At 48.3% G+C, this 15,999-nt stretch overlaps 1 protein-coding gene across 1 annotated transcript in view; it reads right to left on the reverse strand.

Moving 5' to 3' along the window:
* The window catches only part of DNAH9 (dynein axonemal heavy chain 9), a gene marked incomplete at its 5' end in the record, with an annotated part of 338,080 nt that overhangs the window by 208,174 nt on the left and 113,907 nt on the right, over nt 1-15,999 (reverse strand). Inside the window, 2 exons of the mRNA XM_081109536.1 lie at nt 1,606-1,763; nt 12,055-12,159. Of these exons, the coding sequence (XP_080965662.1) occupies nt 1,606-1,763; nt 12,055-12,159 (263 nt within the window). The remainder of the gene's footprint in view (nt 1-1,605; nt 1,764-12,054; nt 12,160-15,999) is intronic.

A 15,999-nucleotide genomic window follows, 5' to 3' on the forward strand; every position in this document is an offset into this window, starting at 1 on the left:
TGGTAGCCTAAGGTTGTTACATTCTTTAATTGCATTTTTTTCCTACACTGCTACAAAATTTTCAAAAACATTTCATTCAAGTACATTTTTCTTTAAATTAATTTACATCGCAATCAAACTCAAAGGAGCACCTAAATACTTAGAAACTCAAAATTATTTTGCCACATGAAAAAGGTTAAATATGTATCCACACAGTGGAACCCAACGTGGCCATGATACCGCTGCAAAAGAAAACTATTTAATGACATGGGAAGACATTGACCAATGAAGGCAGGATATGAAACTATACAGGTCTGATCCCAAGTTTGAAAAAGAACTCTCTACCCACAAAACATTGGCAGGAAGAATGCCAAAGGGTTACACTGACTATCTGTGATTATAGGACTGGGATGGGGAGGAGCAGAGAGGCCGGAGTCAGACTGCCTGGGTTCAAACTCCGGTTCTGTCCGTTACTAGTTAACCCTAGTAACTAGGGTGACTACCCTGAGCAATTTGCTGAGTTCATCTGTTTTCTTTCTGTACAACACAATGTCCTATGGCATCAGCTTAGCAGCCTGTTGGAATTCCATCAAGCTCCTGGTTGAAGTAGGACCTGCCTCAAGGAGGAGGTATCCACACCACTCCTGTCACATAGGCATTGCCACCACTGGGGCAGCTCCAGTGCGGGCCTTGAGTACACAGGGGGCTTTTCAGTGGCCTCCTGGGCCTTCACATCCCCAGAGAGCACTGGCCTCCCAGTTCAGAGATAAGATGCATTCCTCTCATAGCTCCCACAACCTCTCTCAGGTAACGGTTCGGTCGGTGGGAACTAGAAGCCATAAGCATCTTTCAGTTTCCTCTGTGCTGGGCTGACTTCTCTCGTCTGAACAAAGAATGGAGGTTCCAGGTCCTGCTAGGAAATATGTGTGTGTGTTCTTATCCATATAAAGAAGATTTTAAAGCATGGCAATATCCATCACTGGCGAAGGTAAAATGAGAGAAGTGTTCTCATGCATCGCTCCTGGGGATGTAACTTGGCACTTCTCTTTTTCTAAAGCAATTTGGCAATGTGTGTCAAAAGCCTCAAAAATGTTCCTCCCTGTTAACTCAGTGATTCCACTTCTGGGAAGCTAGCCAAGGAAAATAATCATGCATATAGAAAAAAAGACATTGACAAAGATGTGTATTACAACATTATGCATAAACTTACTTTAAATGTTACAAACAGTCTTAATATGTAACTATGGGGGACTAGTTAATTTCATTGTGGACCAAGTACTTGATAGAGTAAAATGCAGTCATGAAATGAGATTTATTAAGATTATCTGCCAGAAGAAACTATTTACAATATGATTATAATAGACTATGAAATGAACAAACAAAACAATATAAAACTGTGTAGACAACACATGTAGACGACAATATAGGACTTTAAAAAGTGCATATAAGGAAAGAGAACACAAGCAAAAATCATTTTATGGGGGATGGCGTTAAAGGTGGTTTTAAAAAAAAGTCTACTTTTCTATATATTCCAAATTTCCTCTCTCTCTAGGTCACACCTCTCCAGTAGAAGAAATAACAGAAGCCTCTGATTGGGGCACTCAGGCGGGGCGGGCTGATGCTCACCTGAAGAGAGCCTTCAGGTTCTCGGGCAGCTCCGTGCGGCCCGCGTAGCCGGGGTTCATGGTGATGAAGATGCCCACAGAGGGATTCAGGCTAATCTCCTCTCCAAGGAAGTTGAACTTTGCCTTCTTATCTCGAATTGCATCTTGAATGCTTTTCACCTGGTGAACAAGTCAATGGACAAGTGTGCGAGTTGGGTTTCTGTGTTGGGGTGGAAGCCAAAACTAGGAACCCACCGCCAACACAGACACGTGTTTTGTGGTCCCTTTTACTGGAGGACAGGTCCAGTGACCACAACGCGGACCCTTTCCCTGGGGGACAGGCCCAGTGACCGCAACCCGGGCCCTTTCCCTGAGGGACAGGCCCAGTGACCACAACGCAGGCCCTTTCCCTGGGGGACAGGCCCAGTGACCACAACCCGGACCCTTTCCCTGAGGGACAGGCCAGTGACCGCAACCCGGGCCCTTTCCCTGAGGGACAGGCCCAGTGACCACAACGCGGGCCCTTCCCCTGGGGGACAGGCCCAGTGACCGCAACCCGGCCCCTTTCCCTGAGGGACAGGCCCAGTGACCACAGCGCGGGCCCTTTCCCTGAGGGACAGGCCCAGTGACCACAACCCGGGCCCTTTCCCTGGGGGACAGGCCCAGTGACCACAACGTGAGCCCTTTCCCTGGGGGACAGGCCCAGTGACCACAACCCGGACCCTTTCCCTGAGGGACAGGCCCAGTGACCACAACCTGGGCCCTTTCCCTGAGGGACAGGCCCAGTGACCGCAACCCGGGCCCTTACTGATGGTATGGATGTGTTTAAAGGAACTGTGGCCATGCACCACTTTTCTAACACGGTGATAGGAGGGTGGGAGGCACAGTGAGCTGGTGTCTCTCTGTGCATGGTTCCTTTTTTGTTTTGTTTTGCACACATTTTTTATTTTTTTAAAAGTATCTTTATTGTTGAAAGCATTACAGATGTCCTCCCTTCCCCTCTCCATTGACCACTTTTTCCATTCCCACCCCTCCCCAGGTCTTCACCCACTATTGTCTGTGTCCCTGGGTTATGCATATTAGCATATGCATGTAAGTTATTTGGTTAATCTCTCCCTCCCGCTAACCTTCCCTCTGAGATTCATCAGTCTGTTCCATGCTTCGGTGTCTCTGGATCTATTTTGTTCATCAGTTTATTTTAATTAGATTCCACAAATGAGTGAGATCATGTGATACTTGTCTTTCTCTGACTGGCTTATTTCACTTAGCATAATGCTCTCCGGATCCCTCCATGCAGTTGCAAATGGTAAGAGTTCTTGCTTTTTTATAGCAGTGTAGTATTCCATTGTGTAGATGTACCAGTTTTTTTTAATACATTCATCTTCTGATGAGCACTTGGGCTGTTTCCAGAACTTAGCTATTGTAAATTGTGCTGGTATGCATATAGGGGTGCATATGTCCTTTCTGACTGGTGCTTCGGGTTTCTTAGGATATATTCCCGGAGGGGAGCACTTCAATGCTATTATCCCCATTTCTCTATGATGAAAGGGCGGCATTGCGAGGTGCAGTAGTTTGCCCAGCCTGACACAGCTACTAAGTGGTGACATTTGGATTTGAACCAGGCAAGTGAATTCTGGAGCCGGGGCTCTTAGCCGCTGCGTGATGGAGAGAACTCCAGCACCTAGCCTCTGGGCTTGGTCTAAGGATTAAGTTGTGTGTGTGTGGGTGTGTGTGTGACAGAGGGGAGGGGGAGGAGCCCTGCCACACAGCCTCCCACCATCCTGCAAGCCAGGTAAGTCGTAAAGGCCGGGTTCTCTCCTTAGGCTCCAGGGCTCCCGTCCACAACATAAACTAATACTAGTACTGAGCACCACTTTTTCTGGCTGGGGAGGTGAGCTTAATTACCATTTACAAAGTGCTCTGATACCCCTGGCTGGAGGCACAAGTGAGCCACAGCCAGACCTTTTCTGCTGTTCCCTCTGATAACATTCCCTCCGGCAACGCCAGGGCCCAGAATCCTAAAGCTCAGGGAGAATGGACGATTGTAGGACCGGAGGTCTGTGCTCTTGTGTAAATTCTGTAGGGCCCTTGAGAAGAGTGTTGAACAGACTGGAGGATGCGTTGCCCATTGGTGCCAATGCCAGGCTCTGTTCTCCCGGCTTCTGAAGGACAGGCGAGCTCTGGGGCATCGCCTCACGCAGTCACAGCAACTGGGGCCCCGGGACAAGCCACCGGAATGTAGCAGAGCTCAGGATCCAGGATGTCCCTCCGGAGGCCATGGGAGGAGCAGGTGGGCAGGTGTGTGGGTTACACTGCAGGCTCAGCAGGTGGAGGCACACACACACAGGTAGGCACAGACTGGCATATAGGGCTGCGAGGTCCACTCCTTACTCATGGGGTCTGTTTCTCTACTAACTGCTCACCACTTGGGGAGATTTTAAAGCCACAGGGAATAACAACAAAATAATAACTGACATTTGCTGAGCGCTTGATATGTTCCAGGTGCTATTCTGAGTATTTTACGGGAATTATCCCATTCAGTCCTCTTCACAGCTGTCTGAGCTGGCTGGGTCCTAGTTTTATAGATGAGGAAACTGAGGCAGAAGGCAGTTAAGAGACTGCATTATATTATATACGATGTTGACAGAGGGGATGCTCAGGGAGGGATATTTGGAAACTATACTATTTTTGCAACTTTTCTAGAATTTAAAAATTTTTTCAAAATGAAAAGTTAAAAGAAGAAAATAAATTTGCCAGATGTCTAACAGTGGTAAGCGGGGCAGCCTGAGTTAAAAACCAAGCAATCTGGCACCATGTCCCCAAACACCTTCTACCAGAGCCCAGTGCACCATCAAACACAGGGCGGGCAAAAGTAGGCTTACAGGTGAGAGTACACAGAACACAGAATGAATAGAGCTGTTGTCATAATCATAGCCTGCATGTCTTCTTCCATGTGAGCAACTGTAACCCTACGTCTGCCCACCCCTGCATATACATTTTCAGAGGAATTGTTTTGTTCAGAAAATACTCACGTTTGTTATAATTTAGAGGCATAAGTTTCCACAAAATAAGAAAAGGTGCTTTTAGCACCCATTAAACAAACAAAAAAGTAGAAACGAGTGTCCTCAATGGGGTGATTTTGCACCTGCCCTCCCAAGGGAACATTTGGCCGAGACTTGAGATATTTTTGTTGCCACAGCTAAGGGGGAGGAAGTACTGGCAGCTCGTGGGCAGGGGCCAGGGATGCTGCTAAACATACAATGCACGGACAGAGAATTACCAGGCCCAAGACATTCATAGTGCTGAAGCTGAGAAACCCTGGACCAAACGTTTACCCATGAGGACACTGGGGCCAAGAAGATGCACTTGACTTGTGCACCATTCCACACTGGTGTCTCGGGTCCAACCAAATTCCCATGCAAATTCTTGGCCCCGCCCCAGAATTCTGGGGGCTTATCCAACCAGGTGTAGTTTAACAAGCCCTCCAGGGGATTCTGGTCCAAGCAAAAGGTCAAGTCAATTCTTGGATTTCTACTCGTACCCACTGCTGCCCAGGTGTCCCCACTCATAGCCACAGGCTGACCCTCCCTCTCTCAGGTGAGCCTGAGCCCTCCATCCCCTCTGCCTGCCTGCCATGGACAGACCTGTCCCTGCAGCCACTGGCCTGCACCAGCCAGGCTCCATCGTGTGGGTCTGATGTGAACCCAAGCTCCACAGTCCTCAAGATGTGCTCCTTACTTCACAGTCTCCCTCTCAGCTCTGGTTCTCAACGTTTGCTAAACGTGGGAACCACGTGGGAAGTTTCTTTAAGTAAAACTTGATGCCCAGTTCCTGCTGCAGACAATCCAATCAGAACCTTGGCAGTGGAGACTGCATTGTGCATCACTGCTTTCCAGGCTTGCCCAGGCCATGCTGAGGGGCACCCAGGGTCGAGATTACTGTGCGGAGCAGCAGGTCCCCGGAGTTATTATGAGTCCATGTGTGCGAGTCACTGGAATCTTGGGAAAATGCGGATTCTATTTCAGCAGGTGTGGGGTGGTGGTGAGAATGCATTTCCAACAGGTTCCTGGGGGTGCTGACACAACTGGCCCACAGCTTGAGTAGCATGAGGCTAGATGACACCATCTGACTGTCCACTCTCAGCACATCTGGTGGCCAAGGCAGCGTCCTTGCCACTGGACTGCATGCTGCATACCAAGTTCATGACCCACCACTGCCCCTGACCAGATGGGCTCACTCTCTCTTTCCAGCCGCTGTGCCTTTAGCTGCACCTCTCTAATGGGACTTGCTTTCTGCCTAATATTTCAGATATATGACTAGGTTTCCACTCCTCTACATTGCAGGCCAGCTCTAATTTCAGCGGTCAGTCCTGTTATTTGTAAAAGCCGCGTGTGGCCCTGACTGGTTTGGCTCAGTGGATAGAGAGTCAGCCTGCGGACTCAAGGGTCCCGGGTTCGATTCCAGTCAAGGGCATGTACCTTGGTTGCAGGCACATCCCCAGTGGGGGGTATGCAGGAGGCAGCTGATCGATGTTTCTCTCTCATCGATGCTTCTAATTCTCTATCCCTCTCCCTTCCTCTCTGTAAAAAATCAATAAAATATATATATTTTTTTAAAAAGCCGCGTGTGCCTGTCTGACCACAGGGACTTGATTTTGGTATCTTATAACTAGTATCTTTCCCTCCAAAGACTAGAAGTCGGTGATCAGAAAAGGTTCTGCCCCTGTGTGCTTCCACCCAGGTGAGGCCCTGCTTCGGATGTGCTCACAGAGTATCACAGTCATTTAGCTCTCTGAGGCGATGCGTGGTGAGGAGGTGTCAGCTAGCTCTGCGGCATGCACCCCAGCCGGGTCCTCACTCCCTCTACTCTGCCCCTTCATTCTAGGCAAGTGGCCCATCCGTGGCTCCTGTGGTCATTCTCTCTTCCGGCCTTTGCTCGCAAATGCCACATGCTACTGAAATCCTGATTGGCTCACTCCACACTTCCATCTGCGGTGGCAGATTGGAGACTGCTGCCTTCAGGAAGTGCAGCCCACTCCTCACTTTTACAGTTTTTATATTTCTTATCTTAGACCCAAGCTCCTCCATGAAAGGTATTGATGGGAAGTTCCCTTGGTTCTGAGAGCGTAGCATTAGCTCAGCACCTTGAGAGCTGGGAACACTGCTATGCCAGCTCCTCAGTCCTTGCTGACTGACCTGTTGCTTCCAGCTGCTTCCTGCCTTGCAAGGGAGGAGTGGCAGGGATGCCTGGCCAGAGAATGTGGAGGGGACTAGGAGCTGGAGGTACTGGGTGGTGGAGTGTGCCCTGTGGCACATGTCCCTCGGGCTCAGATAATGGCATAATTATGAAAAAAGTACTGTAATAGATTATATATATTTAAAAAACAGCAGAGTAATTGCTCTTGGAATTGCCACACTTTTTCCTAATGGATATGCAATTCCACTTACAATCTGACAGAGACATGAAGATGTCCACCTATGACAGTGATGGCGAACCTTTTGAGATCGGCGTGTCAGCATTTTGAAAAACCCTAACTTAGCTCCGGTGCCGTGTCACATATAGAAATGTTTTGATATTTGCAGCCATAGTAAAACAAAGACTTATATTTCTGATATTTATTTTATATATTTAAATGCCATTTAACAGAGAAAAATCAACCAAAAAATGAATTCGTGTGTCACCTCTGACACGCGTGTCATAGGTTCGCCATCACTGAACTATAAGGACACTGAAGCACTCACCTCTGTAGACGTTAGGAGAAGAGGAGCACGTACAGGCAGGGAGCGGGGCAGGAGAGGCAGGGAAGGGGAGGGATGGCAAGGGAGGCAGTGGCACAGCTGGTGCGGCTTCTGCACCAATACACCAACTCGGACGACCGTGTGAAGAATTAAGAGCAATTTTCTCCTTGGATGGGGGTGTGATTTTAAATGTGACCACCTCAGATTTTCCCGGGCTGTGGCCAGACCACTTTCTTGAGTGTCTCCTATGGGAGTGTCCTAGACTGGGGGGGAGAGCTCCAGGTTGGACTTATTGCATTTAATTCTGGAAGCAAAAAGAAACTGATCTTGGAGGACCCATTACTGATCTCATGTTGGACAGTTTCAAAACTAGGCAAATTCACGGTGTCTATTATCCATTAGGGACGATGAATGTTGGGCTTTGCCTCATGCCTTGGGAAACTGTTAAGTTTGGTAAGATGGCTGAGGCGGAGCCAGTAGAGAAGGAATGAAGGGTGCAGAGAATACTGGTGAGAACAGTGTGTGGACCTCAGTCTCTGCCCTATTGTGTCATAGCCTTCTACTCCCTTTCAACCCATTTACGACAGTGTTCATGTAATAATGATATCATCATCATCACCACCACCAGCACCATCATCATCATCATCATCATCACTAACATCATCACAACCATCACCACCACCATAATAACCATGATTGTCATCATTAACATCACCGTCACTATCATCATCATCAGCAGCAGCACCATCATCATTACCACCATCATCATCACCACCACCATGGTCATCACCCCCATCACCATCATCACCACCAACATCATAGCCACCACCACTATTATCTTCCTCCTCCTCCTCCTCATCATCATCATAAGAGAGACTAACATTTATCGAGGGCCTACTGTCTATAGTGCTTTGATTTAAGTGCTTTACACATTAATTCATTTAGTAATTATTACAACGGCATCAAGTAGGCATGATTATTAACCCCTTCACAGATGTGGAACTTGAGACTTGTACTTACTTAAGGTGACATAGCTAGTAAGTGGCAGAGCCAGGCCTGAACGTGCAGTGTGATATCAGAGCCTACACACATAACCACATCCCCATGCCCTTGCCTTGCTAACCCCACTCTAAACTAACCTGTTTCTTTTTTAAAAATATATTTTTATTGCTTTCAGAGAGGAAGGGAGAAGGGGAGAGAGATAGAAGCATCAATGATGAGAGAGAAAATTTATTGGCTGCCTCCTGCACACCCCACAGTGGGTGTTGAGCCCACAACCCAGGCATATGCCCTGACCGGGAATTGAACTGTGACCTCCTGGTTCAGAGGTCAACGCTCAACACTGCCTGGATAACCTGTTTCTTTAAAAATTTCAGTTGTACATGGAACTTGTTTACACAAACTCTGGAGCCCAGCACAGGCTCTATGCTGGTCCTGGGCCAATTCCCATGGCCTGCTCCTCCACTGGCTCCTTGCAGGACACACTGAGCTGGTCCTTTGGCACATGCCGAGTGCTGCACTGGGACACCCTGGGTATAACTGCTCATGGTGAGTCGTTCTGGACTTAAATGAGGGCAGTCACAGTGCTGCGAACTGGCTGGTGAGAACAGGAGGTGCCCTCTGGAACCTGTGGGAGGGTGCAGAGAACCATCAAAGCAACGAGGAAGGATGTGCATAGCAAGGTGGGCAGAAGTGACAGAGGATAGTGGGCAGGAATGAAAAGGTGGACATCGGCCACCAGATACCTGCAGTGGAAGAAGCAGGGAGAAAAACTCCAGGCACACAGTATACTTACGGGTCCTCAACCCCAATGTCCACTGTGGGGAAAAGCCAATGTTTATCTCCTGATTTTCAGAACCACTCTAGGCCTAGAATCAGTACTCCGAGAAAGGTGTACGTTACTTCTTTTACTCCACATCTTATACTCCAAAATGGATGACACCCCAAATTCAGAGACCTTCCAGGGGTGTCATCCCTGGTTTTAAGTTGTGACGTGCCCATGCAGAGGCGAATGCAGCTGGCTAATGTGTTTATTTGTCTGCTCAGGGATTTTTTTTTTTCTGGGTTTTATTTGTTTGTTTGTTTAAATAAGTTGCCAAGTTATTGAAATCTAGACATTTTGAAAAATAAAAATTTAGATGTTCAGCTTCTATTTAAAGTTTAAAAGATCTGGCAACACCGACCTTTCATTCCTACAAGGAGGAGGGGTGATGGTAAATGTTGAGCAACTTGCTCCTGAGAAAGCGAACCTGCCCTGATTGTGGGATCTGCCGGTGTCCCAGTGGAAGCACTCCCAGAGTCCGCCTCCAGCCCCAACCGAGCAGCAGGGCAGCATGATGCGCCAGCCGGCTCCTGTGACCCAGGGAGGGGAGGGTTTCAGGCCGAGAGGGTGAGGCCAGCTAGTTGACTTCCTTCCTCTCCTCACTCCGCATGGATCAGACCCAAGCGAGGGCAAACCGTGTGTCCCCACTGGGAATAAGAGAAGAGCCTGACAGTTTTCACCTTGTGGGAGCTTCACCAACAACAGCCTGGACAAGAATCAGTGAGTGGGAACACTACCAACTGGCTGCCAAATGCAAGACACGGGGAAGACAAGCCACTGTGGGGGGGAGAGGGAAGTGAAGGGACCCCGCAGAGCCCCCAGCACCGAGGGCTCCCAGAGGCAGCTGGCGGGGAGGGTGGGCAGGGTAATTAGCTGATGGTGTGAGTTCTCCTCTCCTAGAGCAAGCTGCCTGTGTTTGCTCCCGTACCTACATGCGGCTCCACGTCCAGCCCACCCGTGGCAGGGACATCGTGCTGGGCAGAGGGTGCCCGCGTGGAGGGTGTGGATGGAGACTGGCTCCTGCCAGGCCAGCTGGAGCGGGGAGGATACTACCTTAGCCTCGGCCCCACCCCTTCTGCTGCCCTTTTCCTCAGCCCTGCACACTCGCCTAAGAAAAATGTCAGTTAGGCTAAACTTTTCATTGTTCTTTGTCTGAGAACATTCAACACAAGGCCTGTGGGGACCACGGAGTCCGGTTTGCTTTCCGCAGTGTTTGCATATTGCTTTAGTAATAAAAGCGAACGATAAGAGGAAAAGAAACCATTTTGACTGCCAAGTGTGCGGGCACGGACTGGAAGCACCAGGCACGCGGCTGTTCCCAGACCCCCTCGCGGTTACCACTGCCCGGGCGTCCCTCCACGCGCTTTGCCTGTTGAAGCAACAGGGATGGGGCTCTGCCACCACAGCTCCCCTGGTGGGCAATGGGGGGATTCCGCTCACAGGGGGAGCTCGGGAACAGGGGCGTCTCTCTAGGGACTCGGGGGCTGTTGGGGAGGCTGTCAGGCTCCTGCTCAGGCCTTTGCAGCTGTCATTAAGTTCTGACTGGGGGCAGCCACTGCTCTCCCACTGCCCCACCTCCTCAGAACCATGGCCAGGCAGGGGCTAATGTCCCTTCCAGCATCTGCAGGGGTCTCTGCTGCCCATTGAAGAAGGCGGAGTGCACATCCTGGCATCAAGATCTGCCTACTATTTGGTTGGAACCTGCCTGTTTACCAGTAAACATGTTCTTATTTTACCTCCTGTACACTAGCTCTGTGCCCAGACCTGTACCTGCTCAGTGTGGATGGGTTTAAAGTATATATATATATATATATATATATATATATATATATACCACATGTCTCTCTCTCTCTCTCTCTCCATATATATATATATATATACATGGTGGCCCAAAAATGTATACACACAATTTGAATAATTATAAAGGCAGTGTTTATTAAAATACATTTCCTTTTCCAAGTTGAGCTATCAGCTGTTAAAGTGCGTAGTCATTTTTGAGACCCCCCTGTCTGTCTACATAGGCGGGTAATAGTGGCTCACAGGGCTGGTGTGAGAACATAAGACATATTAGGAGATGATACATGACAAGTACCTGGTACAGAACAGACTTTCAGCAAAGGTGTGTGCACGTCACCCCCCTTCCCCCCCACTTCTGATGCTCTGCTGCCTATGAGGTCCTTACCCAGGTTCAGATCCTCTCCATCCTTTACGGCCTCGCTCCCAGATGACGCGTCTAGCACTCCTATCCCCTCCTGTGAGTCAGGATTCAAGCCACTTAGCACACTAACGCATGCTCACGTCTGTCTCAGGAACCCATGTTCTGGTTCGTATAACATGGGACCCTTCCCTGCCCCGAGCGCAGATTCAGGAAGGGCTTTCTGGGTGACTTGAAAGGCGAGGAGCACGCTTACATAAAACCCGACCAGAACATGACTTCCTTCACCCAGTGACAGTCACTCCGCAACCCTCACTTATACGTCAGTAAGTGAACTGGGCTGAGAGGGAGCAATTCGCCAGGCTCCAGCCAGGAAACACAGAGCGGAGCTACGCCCTGGCCTGACCACTCCCAAAGCCGACGCCCTTTCCAAGGAGCTGGCTCCGCCATCGAGGGCCCCTTTCCTCACCTGGGCAGCAGGTGAGCTGGCTGTCCTTTGGTCCCACTGTACCGAGGAGGACATGGAGTCCCACAGCATAAATGGGTCCACCTCGGTAGGGACCTGCACGGTTCCATGTCCTGCTCTCAGGCCCGATTTAGATTTAGAGGGTGGAGGAAGGGGCATGAAATGCAAGGCAGGAGGGAGACGGGGAAGGGGAGGAGGAGGAGAGGTTGAAAACAAGAGGATGCAGACTTCCACAGTGCAGTGCTCAGCACGGAAACCACGGGGCTTCCAGCAACTTCTGGCCCCCATACCTGTACTGCCACCACCGACAGGACCTCCACGGAGATTCGATTAAATTCATCAAAACAGCCCCAGGCACCGGTCTGAGCAAGGCCCTTGTAGATGTTGCCGCAAGACTGCAATGAAACGTACAAAGATTAAATGACTATCATGCCTGGCTTATCAATACACACCTAAGTCATTTCCATCCTCTTTATTATAGATACTTCCAGACCCCTACAGACCCCGGGTTAGAAACTTGTATTAAAATTTCAAGACAATTAAATTTTTTATGGCTGTGGGTGCCAACAAAAGTCACAGGATCAAACAGAACCTTTTCAAGACACTTAGAACAAAATCCCTTTCAAATGTCATCGGGCTTGCATTACTGTTGATTCTCTAGCTTTCAAAATCCCAGGAAATGAATAAAATATTTTCTTGCACCAGGCAGACAAAAAGTCTGCCACTCAGCCTTTGGCATGTGCTGATGAGAAAGTTTATGTCTGTATCTTTAAAGCCCTGCCTGAATACCCAGGTTTCCCAGGGCAACAGGAAGCTGGAGGTGGGGCAGGAGCGATAACATCTATAGAAAATAAACTGCAGGTAAGTCTTTCTAATGAGAGCAAGGAAAGAATTTCAGAGGGCAGATGTATATCTGTCCTAAAAATAAAAACCATTCTGAGCATCCTGCATGAACTGGTAAACCATGGAGCCATAGAACGAGAGAGGTTTCTGGCAGACAATCCCAAGGTCATTGGCAAGGAGCTATCATGAAAGTGCTGGGAAAATGCAAATAGTAAGTAGGAAAGTCCCATTCATTTACTGAGTGGGCATTGTTAGACCACCAGCTCTGCACAGCTCATGTGCTAAGCTCAGGGGGCTCGGTTTCTCTAAGAACTTCTGGTCAGGTTGTGGAGATAAGGCACACAAAGAAAATAAGTAAATTGCTACACAAGCAGCGGTGCCGAGGGACAACATAAACCATAAAGGTTACAGACAAGTTTAGAGGAGTGGGTCAAAGTGGCCTGGAGTAATCAGTTTCGCCAGAGGTGAATTTCAGATAACATTACAGCAGCACTTTCCGAAGTTTATTTCATGGAATGCCAAACCTGGAAGATGCTCCTTGAAGACGAGGCTCATTGGTCAAGCAAATTTGGGAAACACACATTCTATAACCCAATTAACAACATATATTAGCATTTTAAGAGCCCTGAGAAGTCCTGCATAATTAATTCACTTCAACTGTTTTACATGGCTGGATTTTTTTTTTTTTTATGGATTTTGTTTCTCCTTATGTGGTCCCTGGATTTCTCAGAGTGCACTCTGGCAAACATTAGCGGAAAGAACACAAGAACAGAAGTCAGAAGATCTGGGGCTTGGCATCTGACAGAACCATATGGTACCTTCAGAACATGCATTGGAAATTCTGGCTTGATGGGATAATAGCATTCGTGTAGGCATAATGGAAGGTGAGGGCTTTCCTGGCAGAGGAAAGATTATGGACAAAGAATGAGCAAAATCATGATGTTTCCACAGAAAAGTAAAGGTGAATTTCAGCTGGAAAGTTGAATTACAAAAGAGGGTCATGGCTATGAAAATACTTGAATTATTAAAAGGAATCTTTGGAGGTTTGGAACAGAGAAAAATATCATTAAATCAACATTTTTAGCAGAACCAGTCTCACATTGCATATGCTAAGCTGGATGTGGGGCAGACTTTGAAAAGAGAGGGAAGAATAAACATCATCTTTTATTAAGCTCCTTGAATTAAATGATTCCTCTATTGATGCAAATGCTTATAGAGTATGTATGATGTGGGAGAAACTGTACTAGATCCTGAGGAGCCAGCAGTGAACAAGGGAGACAAAGCCCGTTTCCATGGGGCTTACGTTCTAGTGGGGAGACCCGACAATGACACAAAAATAAGGCCGTCAGATGGTAAGTCCCACTGGAGTCTTAAAGGGGGATGATATGGCTATTTCAGATGGAGCAGTCGCATCTCTGGAGGTACCATAAGTTCCAGGCTGACTATTACTATTATTATATTCATGAGGATATATGTATATATAACATTTGAGATATATAATAATATCTATTATTATATTTGGGATAATAACAACAACCTGGCAAATGTCACAAATACTTAAGTGGAAGTTCAGGAATCAAAAGCTATGCTTTTCCACATTAACAGAGGGTTTTTAAACATGTATGTTGTTGAAAGTATTACAGATGTTTCCTTTTTATCCCCCATTGATCCCCTCCACCCCACGCCTGACCTGTCCCCAGGTCTTTCCCGCACTATTGTCTGCCCACGGGCTATGCATATATGCATATAAGTGAAAGCGTTTTCAGATTGTGGATCCCTTTCATCAAGTGCATACCCAATATATAAAATGGAAAAAGGTAGAGTTTTCAGAGGTAGATACTTGTCACTCCTGCAGTCTTTCCCCTGGGGGCCTGTACAGAACCCCAGGACTCTGCCTGGTGCTATTTGTGAACCACTCCAACTGTACAGTGGCTCTAGGCTGTGGTGTTGCCTTGCTATAAGGTGGTGAGACTCTGGGCTAGGGTGAGGGCAAGAAGAGTAGGGATGAAGACCTTGAAACAAGAGGCCTGCTGAAGGAAGAGTCAGCATTGGCGACTGATCGGAACTACAGAGGGAAGGATATGAAACTATCAGAATATCTCAGAATTTCCACCCTGGACTGCAGAGAAAAATGAGATTATTCATATTAATGCAGGGGTGGGGAACGTCATATAAGGCCCTCGAAATCATTTGGTCTGGCCCTGCCAAGGCATTAGGGGTGAGTAAATTACATGATTGATCAAATATAGCGGGCTAATTTTTAAGTTGGTAGGTTTTTATGACCCAGGAATGATGTTATAAATATCCAAATGGCCCTTGGCAGAAAAGAGGTTCCCCATCCCTATATTAATGGGACAAGGGATCTGGCCCGGAGGAAGACAGGAGTTAATAGGAACTCCCTGGAAGGAGAGTGATAGCCAAGTACCAGGGGAGGGCATCTGAATGGAGACCCCCACCGACCAGTGAAGAAAGGAGGTAAGCTGGAAGGCAGGTTAGGGCGCCGTCAGTGCCTGGGTAAAACTGGAAAACATGAAAGAGAATCAGAAACTGAAACTCAGAAGGAAGATCAGAGAGGAAGGAGAAGGTGGAAGTTTAATGTTTCAGAAATCAAGCGAGCAGGTTCCAAGGAGTGGGTGTTCCACGGGGTTGCTGCTACCGGAAGTCAAAAAGAACCCAGAGAGTTTTAGGTTCCAACCCATTCAATGCTTCAACAATAGCATCTCCAATCTGAGGCCCAGGGGGCAAGTCTTGCTGCTAAAATATAAAGAAGACGCGAGCAGTCAAACTGCAACCATTTCCAGAGAAAGTGGCTAGTGTTACACGTTTTCCAGCAGCACCAATAAAGCAATAACTTTCTCTTTTTCCCAAGTCTCTATACCCGTCTGTGCCGCCCCCCCCCCCGCCCCCGGCACTCCCCCCTGTCCCCCCCCCCCCCCCCCGCCCAATCACCAATGCCTCCTAACAGGATTCCTGTGGCAGAAGGACTGGGAGGGTCCTTGACTATGGCCCCAGCTCTCCTCCGAGCCCTGCCGGCTTCACCACCCATGCCTCCCCACGTGCACTAGGTATTATTCAATCTTTTAAAAGCCTCTCATTCCTTCTTCTCCAGGTTTGCTACCCCATCATCTGCGCTTCACCCTCTCTGGCTTGAATAAGTGCAATGCTCTTACCACAAAGTTCCTTTCCTTCCAGTTTCCTCCCGTCTCCATTATCTCCCGTCCAGGAGGCTTCCTTGAATACCACTTGTTCTCATCACGCTCCTACTTCTGACCTGAGCCCGGAAGGCCTGTCTGCAGCTGGAAGGGCCTTTCTGCAGCCCATGGGGCCTTTCTGCAGCCCGCCACTGCAAGGTAGGTCTCGCAGTGGCTTTGTGTCCGCTCCTCCTTATTCAA

Source organism: Myotis nattereri, assembly GCF_964212035.1.
Source record: "Myotis nattereri genome assembly, chromosome: 16".
Lineage (NCBI taxonomy): Eukaryota > Metazoa > Chordata > Mammalia > Chiroptera > Vespertilionidae > Myotis > Myotis nattereri.